The 20,779-nt window shown below is 39.0% G+C and overlaps 1 protein-coding gene across 4 annotated transcripts in view; it reads left to right on the forward strand.

Annotated features, from left to right (window-relative positions):
- Positions 1-20,779, forward strand: part of LOC124612510 (synaptic functional regulator FMR1) — a 237,528-nt gene that overhangs the window by 138,394 nt on the left and 78,355 nt on the right. For all 4 annotated transcript variants that reach the window (XM_047140759.1, XM_047140787.1, XM_047140769.1 and 1 more), the window contains 3 exons: positions 6,922-7,065; positions 7,163-7,275; positions 9,055-9,176. In XM_047140759.1, coding sequence (XP_046996715.1) covers positions 6,922-7,065; positions 7,163-7,275; positions 9,055-9,176 — 379 coding nt within the window. The remainder of the gene's footprint in view (positions 1-6,921; positions 7,066-7,162; positions 7,276-9,054; positions 9,177-20,779) is intronic.

Here is a 20,779-nt window from a genome sequence, read left to right on the forward strand (position 1 = left end):
GCCGATCCTACACACTCGAGCAGTAATCAAGAATAGGTCGCAGTAGCATCAGATATTTCAGGCTCCTTTATAGATAAACTACACTTTCACACAATTCGCCCAATAAATGTAAGTTAACGCTTGCACTTCCCTACTACACTCCTCACATGCTTGTTACATTTCGTGTCACTTTGCAACATTACCCACGGATATTCAAACGACATGACTGTGCCAAGTTCAATACTACTAATGCTGTATCCGAACATTAGAGGTTTAATTTTCCTACTCATCTGCATTAACTTACATTTTTCTACATTTAAAGCCAGCTGGCATTCATCACACCAACTGGAAATTTTGTTTAAGTCATGTTGTATGTTCCTACAGTCACTCAACTTAGACATCTTACCATACACCACAGCATCATCATATTAGATAGATAGGTAGAACAACAACAACAGCAGTCCTAACCATACCAGTGTCTCTGAAAACTCACTGTCGAGGACAATGTACTGGGTACTATAACTTGGAAGTCTTAGAGCCACTCACATATCTGTGAACCTATTCCATATATTTGTACTTTCCTTACCAGCCTGCAGTGGGGTACTATGTCAAACACTTTCCCGAAATCTAGAAATATGGAATCTGCCTTTCACCCATACTTCTCAGTGTATTGTGAGAGAAAAAGGCAAGCTGAGTTTTGTATGATTGGTGTTTTCTGAAACCATGGTGATTTGTGGACATAAGCTTCTCTGTCTCAAGAAAATTATTATATTCGAACTGAGAATATGTTCAATGATTCTGTAAACAGACTGAAGTTAGGGACATTGGTCTGTAATTTTGTGGGACCATTCTTTTCTTTTCTTATATATTGGAGTCACCTGTGCTTTTTTCCAATCTTTGGGCCTGTGTGCTCGGTGAGAGATTCACAATAAATGCAGGCTAGATAAGAGGCCAGTGCTGTAGAGTACTCTGTTAAACCGAATTGGGATTCCATCTAAACCTGCTGATTTGCTTTCAAATCTTTCAGTTGTTGTTCTACGTCAGGGATGTTTATTATTACATCGTCCATACAGGAGTTTGTCCAATGGTCAGATGACAGTATACTTGCACAATTCTCCTGCATGAAATATTTCTTGAATGTGAAATTTAAAACTTCAGCTATTGTTTTTCTACCTTCGACTGTCGCACCAGACTGGTGAACAAGTCACTGAATGGAAGTCTTACACCTGCTTAGCAGTTTTACATAGGACCAGAATTTTCTCAGGTTCTGTGCCAGCTCTATTGTAAAGGCGTGACACTGGTAGTAGTTGTGTGGTTCACGCATAGATCTTTTCACGTAAGCACGAATCTCAACTAACTTTAGCTTGTTGCCATTTGTGTGTTGTCTTTTGAACCTGTGCTTCCTCAGCATCTTATTAATTTCATTGTTAAACCATGATTGATTTTTTCCATACTTTATCTACTTGCTAGGCACATAACTTACTAGACCATAATTTACAATCTCCTTAAACTTTGTCCATTACTCCTCTACGTTCATCTTACTGAAACTAAGTGATGTAAGCTCACTCTGTAAGTGAGATGCGAACAACTGCTTGTCTGCTATATCTATCAAAAATACTGTTCTAGCCTTCTTGACTGATTCATTAACTTTCATAATCATAGTTGCTGTAATGACATTATGATCGCTAATTCCCGTTTCTATACTGACATTGTCAATAACGTCCAGCTTTTTGTAGCTACAAGTCTAAGATATGTCCATTGCAATGGTAAGTGTTGTGGCAACATGTTCACCTCAAATGTATGTATGCATAAAAAAGTTGGGCACTGGAGATGATCCGTAATAAGGATAGAAAATAGCAAAAAAAATGTAAATGAAAATGTACAGTAATTCATAGGAAGTCAATTAAATAAAAATAATTAATAATACTCATGGGTAAGCCCAGATAAGTTCTTTGATTGTATATGAATGCCTTTCACTTACGGTGCCAATTACTAGTTCATAGCATCTGTTACAGACTTAAACATTACACTATTTTCAGATGTTCTTCATTCTCACAGTCCTCTGCAATATTTGACTTGTGAACCTCATTTGTCTGTCAATTTCATATTGCAAACATGTTACATTCATACCATTAATTTACAAAGTATCATTAGTTACAATGCTGCCTTATTCCTACTTGAAATTGACCTCCTTTTCATAAATGTGCCCCTATTCTACAAAATACATTTCACACCACCTAATCACAGATACAGAATTGTTAACAATGTATCTCCCAATTCACAAATGGAATAACTTAAATATATCTGTACATTGGCTGGTTATTGCCTTTATTATGTCTAAACACACTCTCTCTCTCTCTCTCTCTCTCTCTCTCTCTCTCTCTCTCTCTCTCACACACACACACACACACACACACACACACACACACACACACACACACACACACACACACATATATATATATATATATAAAGATGATGCGACTTACCGAACGAAAGCGCTGGCAGGTCGATAGAAACACAAACATACACACAAAATTCTAGCTTTAGCAACAAACGGTTGCTTCGTCAGGAAAGAGGGCAAGACGAAAGGAAGTAGGTTTTAAGGGAGAGGGTAAGGAGTCATTCCAATCCTGGGAGCGGAAGGACTTACCTTAGGGGGAAAAAAGGACGGGTATACACTCGCGCACACACACACACATACATCCATCCACACATATACAGACACAAGCAGACATCTGTGTGTGTGTGTGTGTGTGTGTGTGTGTGTGTGTGTGTGTGTGTGCGCGCGCGAGTGTATACCCGTCCTTTTTTCCCCCTAAGGTAAGTCCTTCCGCTCCCGGGATTGGAATGACTCCTTACCCTCTCCCTTAAAACCCACTTCCTTTCATCTTTCCCTCTCCTTCCCTCTTTCCTGACGAAGCAACCGTTTGTTGCGAAAGCTAGAATTTTTTGTGTATGTTTGTGTTTGTTTGTGTGTGTATCGACCTGCCAGCACTTTCGTTCGGTAAGTCACATCATCTTTGTTTTTAGATATATTTTTCCCACGTGGAATGTTTATATATATATATATATATATATATATATATATATATATATATATATATATATATATATATACACACACATGGGAAAAATATACCTAAAAACAAAGATGATGTGACTTACCGAACGAAAGTGCTGGCAGGTCGATAGACACACAAACATACACACAAAATTCTAGCTTTCGCAACAAACGGTTGCTTCGTCAGGAAAGAGGGAAGGAGAGGGAAAGACGAAAGGAAGTGGGTTTTAAGGGAGAGGGTAAGGAGTCATTCCAACCCCGGGAGCGGAAAGACTTACCTTAGGGGGAAAAAAGGACAGGCATACACTCGCGCGCGCACGCACACTCATATCCATCCGCACATACACAGAACATTGCCCTTGTATAGACCCTCTATATACTCCTTCCACCATTCTGCTTTCCCTTCTTTGCTTAGAACTGGGTTTCCATTGGAGCTCTTGATATTCATGCAAGTGGTTCTCCTTTTTCCAAAGGTGTCTTTCATTTTCCTGTAGGCAGTATCTATCTTAACCCTCGTGAGATAAGCCTCTACATCCTTACATTTGTCCTCTAGCCATCCCTGCTTAGCCATTTTGCATTTCCTGTCGATATCATTTTTGAGACGTTTGTATTCCTTTTTGCCTGCTTGATTTACTGCATTTTTTATTTTCTCCTTTCATCAATTAAATTCAGTATCTCTTCTGTTACCCAAGGATTTCTACTATCCCTCGTCTTTTTACCTACTTGATCCTCTGCTGCCTTCACTATTTCATCCCTCAAAGCTACCCATTCTTATTCTACTGTATTTCTTTCCCACATTCCTGTTAATTGTTCCCTTATGCTCTCCCTGAAACTCTGTACAGCCTCTGGTTCTTTCAGTTTATCCAGGTCCAATCTCCTTAAATTCCCACCTTTTTGCAGTTTCTTCAGTTTTAATCTACAGTTCATAACCAATAGATTGTGGTGAGAGTCCACATCTGCCCCTGGACATGTCTTAAAATTTAAAACCTGGTTCCTAAATCTGTGTCTTACCATTATATAATCTGTCTGAAACATTCTAGTATCTCCAGGGTTCTTCCATGTATACAACCTTCTTTCATGATTCTTGAACCAAGTGTTAGCTATGATTAAGTTCTGCTCTGCGCAAAATTCTACCAGTCGGCTTCCTCTTTCATTTCTTAGCCCCAATCCATATTCACCTACTATGTTTCCTTCTCTTCCTTTTCCTACTGTCGAATTCCAGTCACCCATGACTATTAAATTTTCGTCTTCCTTCACTACTTGCATAATTTCTTTTATCTCGTCAAACATTTCATCAATTTCATCATCATCTGCAGAGCTAGTTGGCATATAAACTTCTACTACTGCAGTAGGTGTGGGCTTCATTTCTATCTTGGCCACAATAATGCGTTCACTATGCTGTTTGTAGTAGCTTACCCGCACTCCTGTTTTCCTATTCATTATTAAAGCTACTCCTATATTACCGCTATTTGATTTTGTATTTATAACACTGTATTCACCTGACCAAAAGTCTTGTTCCTCCTGCCACCGAACTTCACAAATTCCCACTATATCTAACTTCAACCTATCCATTTCCCTTTTTAAATTCTCTGACCTACCTGCCCGATTAAGGGATCTGACATTCCACGCTCTGATCCGTAGAACGCCAGTTTTCTTTCTCGTGATAACTACATCCTCTTGAGTAGTCCCCGCCCAGAGATCCAAATGGGGGACTATTTTACCTCCGGAATATTTTACCCAAGAGGACGCCATCATCATTTAACCATACAGTAAAGCTGCATGCCCTCGGGAAAAATTATGGCTGTAGTTTCTCCTTGCTTTCAGCCATTTGCAGTACCAGCACAGCAAGGCCGTTTTGGTTAGTGTTACAAGGCCAGATCAGTCAATCATCCAGACTGTTGCCTCTGTAACTACTGAAAAGGCTGCTGCCCCTCTTCAGGAACCACACGTTTGTCAGGCCTCTCAACTGATACCCCTCCGTTGTGATTTCACCTACGGTACGGCTATCTGTATCGTTGAGGCACACAAGATTGTTTGTAAAAATAAATAAGGAAATTAGTCATAAACATTTATTTTTACAAACTAAAGTGATTTTAGGCAATAGCTATACAGATACAATTTACAAATTACCTTTACTTGTGAGAAGGAAGTAATTATTTGTCCATTATCAGTAGCAAGATTATCAATTGTTTCCAGGGTTTTAAATCGTAATTGCTATGAGACAAATAGAACTGGCAGGCACACTGGGATGAGACAGCTGTAGTACATTTTACTGGATGATGGGTGGACGTCTGGTGGTGGTGGTGGTGGTGGTGGTGGTGGTGGTGGTGTAAACAGTGTGCAGGCACACTGGGGTCTGTTGTCTGTCACGTGGATGCACCGGCAGTGCATATTTTTCAGCAGCAGCCAGACCAGAATGTCCCGTGTTAATGCGGCAGTAGCACTCAAAAGCAAAGTGTTCCCTCTCAGCTCATGGTTGGATGTGCCTCTTGCTGATTAGGTGGCTCATATTCTTCTGGCCAATCATATTGTTGTTCATGTTGCTTGTTAAATATTTTTCATTGTGCAAATTCTCAGGGGGCAGAAAGGAAGATGACAGGCAGGCTTTAACTGGAATTTCTTCACTGTGCAGACTGCACGTCGCCAGTTAGGAATCGATGCCCTGTCTCCTGTTGACTCGTCTGTCATCTTCCCTTGCATCTGCTAACAACTGATTTCACTCATACCTTGACAAGACATTGGGTCTGCTATTGGGCCTATTATATTTGTAGTAATAGGAGGCACAGAGCTGTTAAAAAGGATATTAGTAACAAGTATCTCTCCACTTGGCGAATTGTCACCCATTTCATATTGGTGTTCCATGCCCTGTGGAGACATAAAGTTGCCACCCCCCCCCCACACCCCCCACCTTTTGATAATGTTTCTCTTTCTCTGATTTGTCCATACCCCTTTAATACTTCTAAACAGTGGAGAGATCGCTTGCCGGGCACCAATAACCTGTGTGTGGATGCTGTGGGAGGGTCCTCACCTGTGTGTGGGAATGGGGGGTGCCCGTACCCCTTTTTGATGCCCATTGTGTGTCTTTGATGTGACATCTAAAGTGGAACACATCACAGTAATATCTTCAAAAGTTTGCTTTCTGTCTATGCTGGTGTTAGTTTAACATCATGTCACGTCCTGATGGCGCTTGAAAAATTAGTTTGTGTAACGTCAATTTCCATTTGCTCACCCTTAATGAATTCTACTGTAAGAAAATAGTTGTACTAATACTTCTACTTACTGCAGTAAATCCCTCATTCCCCTATATATTACTGTAAATTATTAAAAATTTTGAAGCATTCATATGTAACGGACTAAATTCATTATATTAGTCATTCTGTGTACTAAAATTTCTGCTCTTCATCAAACTGCATGTTTGGATTAAATAGTGATCATTAGTGTAACTTAAAGATCATTGAAGATTTTTGTGTGCATTATTGTAATATGTTGGGGGTGGAGGGTAGGTCAGACAACTACCTTCTTCCAAGAAGTGCAATTGCTGATGCTGATGGTAGTATGTAAAGTAGAAAACACTAATCTGAACTTCCAGAACTTTATTTGCCTTCATGTAGGAAAGAGAAATTAGTTGAGGAAAATTAGGAGAAAGGGCTACAAGCCATTGAGAGGTCTTAATGTAAAAAATTTCTTCAACACAGTAGCATTTTCCAAAGTTGTTCATTACTTAGTCCTTGTATCCTTTTTCTCTGTGATTGGAAGTTTACAGTCTATAGTCATAGTAGTAATATTAAGCTGCTTTAATTTATGCTTCATATTTGTAGTAGTTACAAGATTACTTATTTTGGTTATGTGCAAATATCGATAAGCTTTCTCTGTTCCAGGTTAGAGTCAAAATAGAGGGAGATAACGAACCACAGCCAACAATCCCTCGTGAAGAAGGTCAAGTTCCTTTTGTTTTTGTAGGAACTGTAGAAAGTATAGCCAATGCAAAGGTGCTGTTGGAATATCACTTAGCACACCTAAAGGTAAAGTTTGGAGATGTATTTGGTTTAGGCATTAAGAATTTTGAATTTCATTAATTTATAAAAGGTGTAATTTCATTTATCTGATTTTGTGTCACAGGAAGTGGAAGCATTAAGGCAAGAAAAGTTGGAAATTGATCAACAGCTACGAAGTATACATGGTACTACAATGGGCTCAATGCAGAACTTCCCTATTCAGAGGCGCAACGACAGGTACTGTTATAATATAATTAGACAATGGAAAGCCATGATGGAATAACACTATGAAAAGATTAGAAACCTACTTGTGACATAGAGGAGGTATTGAGTCACAGGCAGGCACCATCACATAAACACAACTCATACACACATCTGGGGGGGGGGGGGGGCGGCGGCAATTGGAGACTGTGACTCCATCTAATGTGAGAAACAATGTGCTGGGGTAGGTGGGACAATAAAGAGGTGACATGGTGTGAGGAATGGGATTGATAGGAGGGTGAGGGTGGGGGGAAACAATGTACTGCCTGTGGGAGCAAGCAGAGGCATGACGGGGACAGGACGGCGGGCTGCCAGGTGCAGTCTGTAGGCAGTGCCGGTGGGTGGGAGGGCTGGGGAGAAAAAAATGGGAAAAGAATAGTGGATCAAGTGGTGGGATAGAAGGTGTGTTTAGTGCTGGAGTGGGAGTTGGGAAGAGGATAGGCAGGTTGGGGGCAGAGGGTTACAGGTACGAAGAAAACATCGTAGGGCGATTTCCCTCCTGTGTTGTTCAGAAAAGGTACTGTTGGGTGGAAGAATTCAGATGATGCAGGCTGTGAAGCAATTGTTGAAGTGATGCACATTGTGTTGGGCAGCATGTTCAGAAACTAGATGGTCCAGCTCTCTTGACCACAGTTTTGCAGTGGCCATTCATGCAGACAGGCAGCTCATGAGTTGTCATGCTCACACAGGAAGTGGTGCAGTGGTTGCAGTGTATTTTGTAGATCACATGTCTGCTTTCACAGGTAGCCCTGCCTTTGGTGGGGTGTGGGACTAGAATATGTGGTAATTAGAGGATATATGGGGAAAACTCTTTCATCAAGGTCTATTGCAGGGATTTGAGCCATGAGGCAAGGGGTAGGGAGCAGGGTTGGAGTAGTGTTGGGCAAGGATATTACATAGGTTCAGAGGGTGGTGGAAAGCCACTGTCAAGCGATGGGGCAGGGGTGGATATTCATTTCATAGCAGGGTGTGACGAGAGTTGAAACCCTGGTGGAGAACGTGGTATTTTTTTCCAGTCTTGGGTGGGGCTGAATCGAGAGGAAGTGCTCCTTTACAGCCAGACAATGGGTATGTGGGAGGTAATGATGACAGGAGAGACAAGGCACGAGAGATTTGTTTCTGGACAGGGCTGGGATGGCAGTTTTAGCATGTGAAGGAGTCGATAAGACCCTTGGCACCACCCACCAATGCACCTACTAGTTTTTTCCCCCCCTTCTCTCTTCTCCTCTCTCCCTTGCCTGTCACCCCCCAACACAGCCTCTCGATCCTGCACTTGGCAGCTGATCTGTCTCCACCAAGTCCCCGCACACTCCTTCAAGCAGCACAGTATTTTCCTCCATCTCTACCCTCCTATCCTCCCTCCCTGACCCATGGTTCGTCCTTACCACCACCACCACCACCACCACCACCACCACCACCCACCAACCAACCCTTTCAGGTGACTGATTGTCAGATGTAGTCACAGTCTGCAGTCAGACCATGATGCCCAGTGACAGCGACCATGTGTGTGTGAATTGTGCTTTTGTGAATGTGTGTACGTATACTATTTTGGAAGGAGGAAATTTTTCTCTGCACTCTAAAATATTTAACAGTCTTTTTCATTGTGCCTCCCTGAAGCTCCATGCCTCTGTGGTGAGTAGCTATCTACCCTTTTCACATTGTTACAATTAGTTATGTTGATATTTCTGCATGCCTTCTTTATTATCATAAAATTTGACATCACAGGAAATTGCACTTCAATTATTTTTGTTTTAGGGGCTACAATTCAGACATGGATGGTGGGAGCAGTCGGGGCCGTGGTGGGCCAGCAAGAGGTCGTGGCAGAGGACGCGGAGGTGGTGGTGGTGCTCGACACAATGATGCAAGATTTAATTCGGGTAATACTATAAATGATTACATCAATAATATGGATGGCAAAAAAGGTCCAGGACCATCATCAAGCCGGGGAAGGGGTGGTAGGGGTGGTGGTGAACGAGGAAGAGGCAGCAAGGGTGGTGGAGGAGGTGGAACGATAGATAAAGATCGTAAGTGATGTCACATGCTGTCAGCCCACCACCTGCTGATCTTTGCTTGAAATTAAGTCCTTAAAAAGCAGATAAAATGTCAATCTATCTGCTAACACACCATTTCAGTAAATTTCAGCAAGACCGAATGTTTACTATAGTTTAAGGAATGTGATTGTTCAGTCATTGGTCAGTCACAATGGTGGGTAAACTTAACATCCCTGGCTTTGGACAAAAGGTTATTTGACTTGTGGAATTAATGGCACTGCAGTAATATTTGCTTGCTGTGCAATTGGATTTAAAATGATTAAAGTTTTTGTCAAGTAATTCTTCTCAATGTTAAGATTCTTAGGATGTGACAGAAGTAGAAGGCAAAAATATTCCCTACAGAGTAATATTGCTGTTGAATATATTATACAACAGACCCTTGCATAAACAAAGCACTTGATGTATGAAACAAATTGTCTTGAGTTATGTAATATTGTAACTTCCATTTACAGGAACAGTTTTCCCCTTTCTGAGTTTTCTTGTCTTTTGTTGCTAACATTGGAAGTGTTTATGATGGCTGTTTTTGCTGACAGGCATTAGTAAGCTGGTCAGATAGGTATGAAGATATGCAACCTAATAATTTCCAATAGACATTCTCTAATTGAACCTCTCCTCATTCCTTTTATTGATTCCAGTTATTTCTCACCCGCCCACCTTCCTTATAACAGTCTAAGGTGATGTTGGCTGCAGTAGTTACTTTGTTTTCAATTTTTTTTTTTTTTTTTTTTTGTGTCCCTTAGTCTTCTGTGCAGCATCTGTAATGCTAAGTGTACTACTTTGAAATTCTAGGAGCAGTTTTCAAATGTCATTTTATGGGAAAAATGCAATTGGACATTTGTATAAAAATTAGTTTACTTTTTTTTTTCAAAATTGAAAAGTTCTTTTGATTTTAGTTATTAGTGTGTTACAAGAATTGTTCTGAGTTGAAATGTTGTGAATGTTTCTTTTGTTTAAACTTCTTCTTTGTCAGTACGAGATAATGACTTTACTGTGTACTAAGTATTAATGGCATTGAAATGTGCAGTATATTTTCTTGTAAGCAGTGTGCATTAATCTTCAGATTCCATATTGTGTGTATCAGGAAATTTTCCCAGTGAGTTTCTAAGATAAGTGTTCACATTTGACCAGTTATAACAAAGATTGATAATTTGAGAAATGAATTCACAGCTCATAGTATATTTGCTGCTTGAATATTCATTATGCAGTAACAGCAGCTTTGGATTAGAACAGGAATTATATAATTCTAAGGTGTAATGATCATCAAAATTGACTTTTGATTTAAAAAACTAGAAAATATCCTGCACTTATTAGGTACAGATTTTAAATAGTTCTCAATTATAGGCTTAATAATTATATTATAATGATGTAGGGACAGAAACAAATGTGGTGTATGTCATGTTATATGTGGACCAGATAAGACAGTCCCCTCTTCAAGATAGTAACATAAATTACATAACATCTTAATAAGACAGAAAAAGTGAATTTTAAAGGATTATAGTATCCTTTTTAAGGCTTGTGACACTGCAGCATGATATTGATATCATAAAGATATGATCGGAAGTGACATTGTATGCTGTTTTTGCACATTTCTTGAGTGCAAAAATAATGGCATTAATTTCAAAATTGGCAACTGTTCTTCAAAGAGGGAGAAACAGAGGCTTATCATGCAGACATGGATACACTGCATTTAGTTGGAGGTTGGAAATGCAGCTTTCAATTTGTCAACACTGGTCTCCTTATGAAGTAGACGCTTTCAATTGCATTAAAAATGTTTACTTTTATCTAAGTGTTTCATCTCCTATGGAGATCTTGTATATTTCAAACAATGCAAGAAATATTTCTTTTTCTTTGTATATTACTTTGTCTACTTGTGTATTGGGGACGCAAAATGTTGACATTGCTTGAAGCTACTGTTTCTAATTTCCACTCATGTTGCACTGGCTGAACTCTTTGCTCCCTAAATGTGAAATGAAACCAAGCTGGAAGGGTAAGCCAAGGTTAATGATGGCTTTTAGTTAATAAATTGACAAATCAAATTGTTTGATGAGATGGCCAAATGTGATGTAGTTTTACGGAAGCTATTGTTGTTTGGCCAGGCTTATCAATGTTCTAATTCAGAACTGGTCAATACAAATAAAACAAAATGTTGCCAATTTACTGACTCTTGGGCATTTCGTATTGTCGTACCTCTTTATTATTTACAGAAATTTTTTAAGAAATAAAATATTATATAATTATGAAAGAAACAGTGTTTTATTGATGTTATCTAAGCCTATGTTGCAGAAGTTGCAGAGTTCAGGCTTGAAACTTGTGCAACCCTTTCAGCTAGGGGCTGAGAGATTCATCTGATATGATGCATTTTAAGATAAAGCCAGTAGACATGTTACAGTGTTCTCACATTTTGCTGCAAATTGAGTGCACATACTAACAAAGATTGCCTGCATGATTTCTAACTAGAATAACGTAGTTACTATTATGTATTAGCTTCAGTGTTTCTTTTTACAAAATTGGGGAACTTGAGCCTGAAAGGGTGTGCCCAAATATTCGAGTCAAACTCTCAACTAACTAGCAATATACACAAACAATATTCTGCAGTCTTTTTCAGGTGGGTTTTCATGCAACTGTAATAATAAAGAAGATGGAAATTGAAGCAGCAGAGACCTACATGGGTTTATAGGCAAAACTGCATAGCATTTCCAATTGTATAATACAGATCCCGCAATGTTAGGCATTAAATGGGATTTATGTTTACCATTTTAATAGCACTCGCCTGGAAAGTGTTCCTGTTGTAGCGATCTTTTGCACAATTATACATAAAACTAAGAAACTATTCTCAGCTAGTTTGGGGTCAATATTTTAAATTCATAACCAGAAGTTCGGCATAGGGACTGCTCTCTTGTATTAGAGTAAACAAAAAATATTCTTTCAAATGATAGATTAGTTGATTGTAAAAACTGAATTGTGAAGACAGCTGAAAAGCCTCTTTCCATCAGTTATTCCTTGGACACACGTTAATATCTCCTACTCATCAAATCTTAGTATAACATAACACCCACAGTTTTAAAAACATCCAGATCTTACTGTCTTGCAGCTTGTAAACATTATTTGTAGTTTCACTTGTGTCTGTTGCCATGGTTTGTTGAAATTACCACTAGAATTCCATCACTTAGAGGCATGGTCAATATCGACAAACACTTTTCTAAAAAAGAAAAGAAAAAAACACTAAGATTTGCATGTTTCTCTGCTTAACATTTCATAGCAAGTGATGTACATTTTGTGATCGGGTGGAGTAAGATAGAAATCTTCTTTTCTTCCTCTGTAACTGTTAAATTGCTTACTCTAACAATTTGTCAACAAAGATGACTAGCAATCAGAATCAGATACTCAGTATTTTACTTCCAGAAGGATGGATCATCTCTGGACCAGATGAGAGGGAAGAGAAGAAAATGATCATTTTACAGGGGGATTTTGCAAGGGAGCTTAGGAAACTTGAGAGAATAATTTACTATGAAATCAAAAAAGTAATTACAGCAGCATTTGGGATACTTACAACTGGTATTATTGATATGATGTAGGAGAAAAAAGTCAGTATGTTAAGTAAGGTGATCTGTAATAAAAGTGTTGTAATTCAATGTGATTTAAGACAATCAAAAAGAAGTTAGTAAGGGTAGGCAAGTTCAGTAGAATAGTTTAAGCATGTCAATGCAGTAGTCAGCCAAAGAGGGGACGTTAAATATCACACACCAGAATTCTGTTGTCTGATACCTAAAGTATTTAGTTGCTATGCCCTACTCCAGCCTCAGTGTAGATTTTGAGATCTCTTTAGCCGTGTCATTATAGTAAAGGATTATTACTCACTATTTGTCTGAAGTTAAATGTTTGATTCCAGTAATTTTGATCAGTTGCAGTCTGGGCTTCACTATTTTTGTGCCAAAGTTACACGGGCTCAGTTTCTTGAAAACCATACCAAAATCAGTAGAATCTAGTGGGTAAACTCTGAATAAGCTATGTTTTTTTTTTCCTGTAATATTTCTGCTTCAAAGCAGTGAGCTGGAATTCAGAATCATTGGACGCCGCACAGGTTTTGAAAATTTGCCGAGTAGAATCTCAACAGAAATGAAGTTTTCAAAAATGGACATGTTATCAAGGGAGAAATTGTGACGAAATGTTGTATCATCAGCCACACATACTGTTCTGCAACTTCACGTTTCCATTGGGCAATAACTTATCCATTAAATTTTCTGAATGCAGCTGCATAAATTATTATTATTATTATTATTATTATTATTCTAACAATGCAGCTGTCTGTGTTTTGGCCATCTTTAGAGTGAGCTGACAGATTGAAGATAATGTACTTATTATCTCATTTTAAATGATGGAACAGGTGCCATAGCTTCAATCTGTGAGCTTACCCTGAAGGTGACTGAAGGGTATACATAGTAGTAGTAGTAGTAGTAGTAGTAGTAGTAGTAGTTTATGCAGCTGCACTGCCAAAATGTTATTGAGTCACATATTTGTATTTGTTTCTTGCTGTCTGGTTTATAATACCACTGATCCTATAAGCAATCTGCTGTAATATTTTATATGCCCATTCATAATTTTTTGTCAGGTTCAAAAACTGATGATGATCATAACTGATCATCTGAGTATACGCATGCCACTGTGCCGCCCCCCCTCCCCCCCTTCTCCAACCTACAAACACACACACACACACACAGTTTTAAAATGAGTGGCTCATAATTATGTGGAAATAGAGCTTACCAGGCTAGAATAGCTTGTTATTTATTGGCACACAGTTTCTTCAATCTGTTTGGAAACTAATGGATTACCACTCTCAACAAACAGCGTAAATTTACAGTGGGACAATAGATAGTGTATTTTAAAATTTTATGAGTTATTAGGACTTCCATGCCATAAATGGTAGGTGGTACAAAATTCAATGTTATCTGAGTACTTGTATTTTTCACTTTTTACGAGTAATCTGTCAATGAGTTAAGTGATATTTAGGGGCCAGTCAAAGGCTTATTTGATATTTAGAATCTCACATGATATGTTATATTTGATTGCGAACACCAACCAAATTGTTGAGTACGTCAGGTGATGAGTTGACAAAATCCTTAGCTTACTTTAATGTATTAATGCAAATTATACAACTGCAAAGATATAAATCTGATTCTATGGATCATAAGTGGCACACTGCTGAAGTATCAGTACTACTGAGATCTTTTCTGCAAGGGAGACTAATATATAACATTGTTCCCACTAACGTTGTTCGGTAAGTTTAAATAACTGGAATTTGAAACTACATGCATTTGACGCATGCAAACCACCTCCACTAGGACCTTGCCTAGTCGGCGGTGTGGGACTTCAGCATCGACCCCTATGCTCCTCAGAGTGAGACCTCATCATCATTGCCCCACATAAGGGCCATAACAAGATAGGTTGCCATACACGGGAGGCATAAGTAATTTTCTCTTCCTATGCCATAGTCTGCTCTCCATAGTGGTCAGCATAATAATATAGTGGAAAAACTATTTAGTATTTCAGATTGTAATAAGACATGTTTATTACGGGTGTAAGATACCCATATTAGTCAGCCATAAATACCATAACTAAACAGCATTTCAATTTTCAGTATTTTTAGCCATTGTCCTCCCTCCTTCTCTCTCTGTCTGTCTGTGTCTGTCTGTGTGTGTGTGTGTGTGTGTGTGTGTGTGTGTGTGTTCCCTATGCCCTTCAAACTACTGATTGGATATGTAGAGCCAATGTTTGGAGTTGATTTCTGTGGTTTTGATAAAGGATGTTGATACTCCTTCATCCACTACTTGTACCATCACCAGTCTGCACTCATTCACCAGAATGAGACTTCTGTGAAAGTGAAGGTGTGTTACAGGATCCTAGATTAGGCACAGCTTGTTGGAATTTGAAATAGTCCATCAAATCTTGATAGTTACATTGAAATGTCCCTGTGCTAGTTTCTCACCTAGCTGGTGGAATGACAACACTTGAGGAAACCTTATCTTTTAGTTTTCATGGCATCAACAGTTTATTTTTTTAATTCCCTTCCAGCATATTAATAATTACCCTCACAATGCGGCACAAGTTCGTAGACCAGGTGATCAGTCTTCAAAAATATTGGCTGTTATTTCACAGACATTATCCTTACTCTTACTGATTGTTAACAATTAATTAACTAAATGCCAGCCTTGTAAGTGTGATTGCTATTGGACCAAGCTTGAGTGCTGCAGAAACAATTCCTGATAAATCTATACCCAAAGCAATTTAACTTTGAAAATTTACATACTAGCTTCATTTCTTTCTGTGATGAAATTCATTTCACTGTTTATTATATAATGTGTGGTGAACTGATGACTCGTCAAATCCAAACTTTCACATCTTGTTGGTGAGCCAGTCACATTTTGATAGTTTTAATGGCTTTGTAGAACATTCTTGCATTGTTAATGATGTCACCGTCTAGGACTTATTCTCACTTGTCCTATTTCAGTGCTTTATTTGTACTAAGGTGAAAAAAAAACATTTATCCAAATTTTTCAGTCCCTTTTGTAACTTTTCTTTTTATTGTTATATCCTCTCTTAATGCGTCGTCGTCGCTGCTGCTGCTGCTGCTGCTGCTGCAGTATACAGGTTCTCTGTGCCTAGTGTCTGAGCCTTCCCAAACAGCTTATGAAAGGTTGCTGGTTTAATTTATCATTGGTGGTAGAGCATTTGTATGGATGTCCATGTTTTATTAAGTATTGAACTTCCTCCATTGTGAGATATTGCTGTAATGGTTGGGTTACTGATAAATGCAAAATTCCTGTTAAATTCTTCGCTGCCCCTTTTCTCTCATAAACATCTGGATCAGAATGTTAGCAGTTGGCTCTTATGATTTGCTTTATGTAGCAGGTATTAATTCCTTGGGGTTTAATTTATTGAAAAATCAGCCCGATATTTCTTGAAGAATGCAGTCATCAAAAATGTGTGGCTGATTATCTTTTTCTTTTAAAACAATCTCTAAATAATTAGTATCATCACATCCACTTCAACAAATAGTAAGCTACAGCTCATTGACTTTGTAAAAGAATGTATATGACCAGCAAACTCTTTTTGTTCTTTGTCCAAAGATAATGTATTAACCAAAAAGCAAGAGTCTTCATTGTTTATGGAGTTGTAATTCTATTCATGAAAATTGAGATACTGTATTAAATGTGAATTGGCGTGGTGAAATAAGAATGGCATGAAGTGAAGCTTAGACTACAGGAGTCTTGACTCTTAGAAAGGGAGCAAGTAGTAACTTACAATGAAATTTTTATTTTTGTACTTTCCATGGGTCCAACTGAGGTAGAGCTACAGCTACTTGGTCATGAAACGTGTTACTAATTATACAGTTTACAGAAAGCAGTATATAAGAGAAATGGAACATACCGTAACACTCAAAGGACAATCTTGTTGACTGGTGCAAAAACTGTCACTATTAGACTCTAGTCACTAACTGTAATCAACTTTTCTTGTGTTAATCATGTTACCAGTAGTGATTATCATAAAGCTGGATCTGCTCTTAGCAAATTCCAGGGTAGTATCTCATACTTCAGTGAACGATTCCCACTGTGTTTAATTTGATGGTGAAGTTGTTGTTCGAACAAGTTTTAGAGGCTTTTATCTTTAGTTAATTGGATTATGAATCCTGAAGTGACAGTTGGGCAACTGTTGCCCACCTTAGCAGCAATCGGAAAGGAAAGGACTCTTTTATTTTAAATATAATTGTGATCCATAATTAATTGTATGTAGCTAAAATTTTAATGCTCCAGTTCTGTCATGAAGTGTTGTCCTGAAGCTGTTTGTACCTGTTGCCTGTGTTATATGTGATAGAAAATAAATACCTGCTGTCAGATTAGCTGAGCAGCCTAAGGCACTGCGGTCATGGACTGTGAGTCTCGTCCCGGCGGACAGTTTGAGTCCTCCCTCGGGCATGGGTGTGTGTGCGTGTGTTTGTCCTTAGGATAATTTAGGTTAAGTAGTGTGTAAGCTTAGGGACTGATGACCTTAGTAGTTAGGTCCCATAAGATTTCTCTCTCTCTCTCTCTCTCACACACACACACACACACACACACACACACACACACACACACACCTGCTATCAGTTACCTCAGCTGTGTCAAGAAAGAGCAATTACTTATTGGTGTCTGGTTCTTAATGACAGTTCAATATCTAGTCACAAAAAAAAATTGTTTTCCCTCTTTGTGTACTATGAAACTGTTAAAATTTTGATCATGCTTTATTCGCAGAAGTAAAACAAACATTTTGTAATTGCAAATAATTCTGGAGAAGAGGAGGAGGAAAAGATAGTGATAGTATCAGAATTTGGTGAATGGGCACTGCGCACATAACTGGATGCTTCTTTAAGCATTCCGTTTTTATGTTTGGTTTCATGTCATTAAATTTTTCTTACCTTGTCATCTACCTATCTATTTCTTACATATATTTAATGGTTGCTCACAGACAGCTAGTACAGTTCCCATTTGCATATTTGTAAAAGTGTAAAAGTCATTGATTTTTCAAAGTTTTAGAGGAGCATTTTGTTGTTATTATTATTATTATTATTATTATTGTATTATTTCAGTACAGGCACCACATGATACTTAAATTTAATTTGATTGCATTCAGGGCGTATTTTATTGTGGAATTAGAAACGTCCTCCACCTGGAAGTCCTCGATGGAATTAAGATCTGCCACTTGATGTGTGTTAACATGTTACCTACAGTATTAGGTGGAGGATAAATTGTTATTCAGTGTGAAGGTGAGCTGTTGAGTTGCAGGCAGGCACAACAAAAATACAGTTACATGCTATAGCTTTTAGCAAAAGCCTTCTTCAACGAAGCGCGCTCGCGCGCGCGCGCACACACACACACACACACACACACACACACACACACACACACACACACAAAGCAAGAACACCTCATGCACACACAACTGCTGCCACTGGCAGCTCCGACCAAATCAGTGTCGTGTGAATGGCAATCTGGAGTGGGAGAGGGATAGCAGGTCACGGGTGGTGGTGAGACGAGCACTTTCTGGTTGGATGTGCAGGGCCTAGGTGGCGGCCTGTCAGAGATCGCCAGGTGTAGAAGTAGCATGGGGTAAAAAGGAGAGGAGCAGGGAGGGGGAACGAATGGTTGAGTGCATTGGCAGAAGGTGGCACACAATGAGGCTGAGGGGACTTGAGAAGGGAGGCAGTGATAGGACAGAGGGAGTGGAAACTGTTGGATGGGGGATATGGGATCATTAGATTACCAGGGTTGGGACCGGAATAATTTTGGGAGTGGAGAATGTGTTGCAAGATTAACTCCCATCTGTACAATTCAGAAAAGCTTATTGGAGGGGAGGATCCAGATTGTTCAAGCTACGAAGCAGCTACTGAAATCGAGCATGCTATTCTCAGCTGCATGTTTTGTCACAGGGTGGTCTACTTTGCTCTTGGCCAGAGTTTCGTGATGGCCATTCATCCTGATGGACAGCTGGCTGGTAGTCATACCACTATAAAAAGCTGTGCAATGGTTGCAGCAGAGCTATCTAAATTTTAACAATAAATTGTCAGAAGTCTTGATAACAAAAGTTTCTAAATTAGCTGCCCTCCAGGAAAGGTGTGCAATCAAATTATTCCTCGAACTCGGAGCTGGATGAAACCCGAAGTAGAAAGGCCTAAAATATTTAGCAGGGTAGGGAATGAATGTCGCTCACACAGTCTCTGGCTAATCCCAGCAGCCAGACACAATGGTTTGGGGGGGGGGGGGGGGGGGGGTTGCCGCTCGTGTAATTCAGAAGGCCGTTTGGCTGAAAGCTTACTTGTTTTGCAGTATCTCCTATCTTTTTGGTTCTGCATATAGACAACTCAGCATCTCTACTATATGGTGAGTAACAACATACCCTTCATCCTTCTCATAAATTTGTCATTACTTAAAAGAGAGATGCTGTAGGACAGGGAGTGTTCATTGCAGCTGACAAAATTATTCTCTCTATCAAGATCAAAATTGAGTCTGTGAAGTTATCTGGGCTTGAGTAACAGGCCTAGATGAACTAAAGTTAATTATTGGATGTTTTTAAGGCCACCCAGTTCTGCTGTGACGTGTTTTAGAATAATTCAACTTAACGCTCAATGTTGTAGAAGTACCTAGATCACACAATATTAGTTGGAGGTGACTTTAACCTACCGGATGTAGTCTGGGACCTAAAATGATTCATTGAAGGTGGTATGGACAGTCAGTGTTGTGAAATAGTCTCGAACAGTTTTCAGAATGATCTTGTGCAGCCCACACACTATGGAAATATTACTGTTACAAAAAGGCCTGGGCTAATCGACAGTGTCAGTATAAGGACGGGATGAGTGATAATCATATTGTAGTGGTGATTGATACTAAATTAAATTAATTCACCAAGAAGGCTATGAGAGTATTTTTGTTGGAAAGAACAGATAAGCAGTTGCTGGTATCTCACGGGGACAATGAATGGATGTCATTAAGTTCCAATATAATAGATACGTTGTAATTATGGGCTAAGTTTTAAACAGTTCATAAATTGTGCTCTGGAGAAGTAAATGGACTAAGAACAGAAGACATCTTTCATGGTTTTACAACAAAATTCAGATGATGCTGAGGAAGCAGCACTCCAATTTCAAAAAAGAACGTGCAAATAACAGCCGGCAAAAGTCAGGAGAAATTTGTGCATCTGTAAACAGATTTGCAAAGCATAGAACTACAGCTGTCGTACCTTGGCAAAAGATCCTGACAAGAACATGAGAAAATTACAGTCTGACAAAAGTGCTAAGTGGGTTGAAGTAGATTCTTGATCAGTCTGGTGTAGTAGTAAGAGAAATTAAAGGAAAGCGGAAGTCTTAAATTTTATTTTTAAGGAATTATCGAAGAGGAGAATCATTAAAACATACCATTATTTGACCATTGCACAGCGAACATAGTAATAGGTATATCTTGCATAGAGAAGCAACTCAGAGTTGAAAACAAAAAAGTCGCCAGATCCGCATAGAATACCAATTTGGTTTTACTCGGAGTACTGTAGGGCATTTTCCCCTTACTTACCTTGCATTTATCATGAAATCTCTCACCCAGTGTAAAATTCCAAGTAATGGTAAGAAGAGTAGGTAATGCCCATATATAACAAGGGTAAAAGAACAGCCCTGCAAAATGACAGACCAATATCCTTAACTTCAGTCTGCTGCAGAATTCTTGCACATATTCTCACTTCTTGGGCAATAAATTTCCTTGAGACAGAAAAATCAGCATGGACCTGAGACAGCATCGCGTGAATGAAATTCAGCTTGCTCTTTTCTCGTGTGATATCCCGTGAACCATGAAGGGCAACAGGCAGATTCCGTATTCCTAGATTTCCGGAAATCATTTGACACGCAGCTCAAC

This window comes from Schistocerca americana, chromosome 1, assembly GCF_021461395.2.
Source record: "Schistocerca americana isolate TAMUIC-IGC-003095 chromosome 1, iqSchAmer2.1, whole genome shotgun sequence".
In the NCBI taxonomy this organism is placed as follows: Eukaryota; Metazoa; Arthropoda; class Insecta; order Orthoptera; family Acrididae; genus Schistocerca; species Schistocerca americana.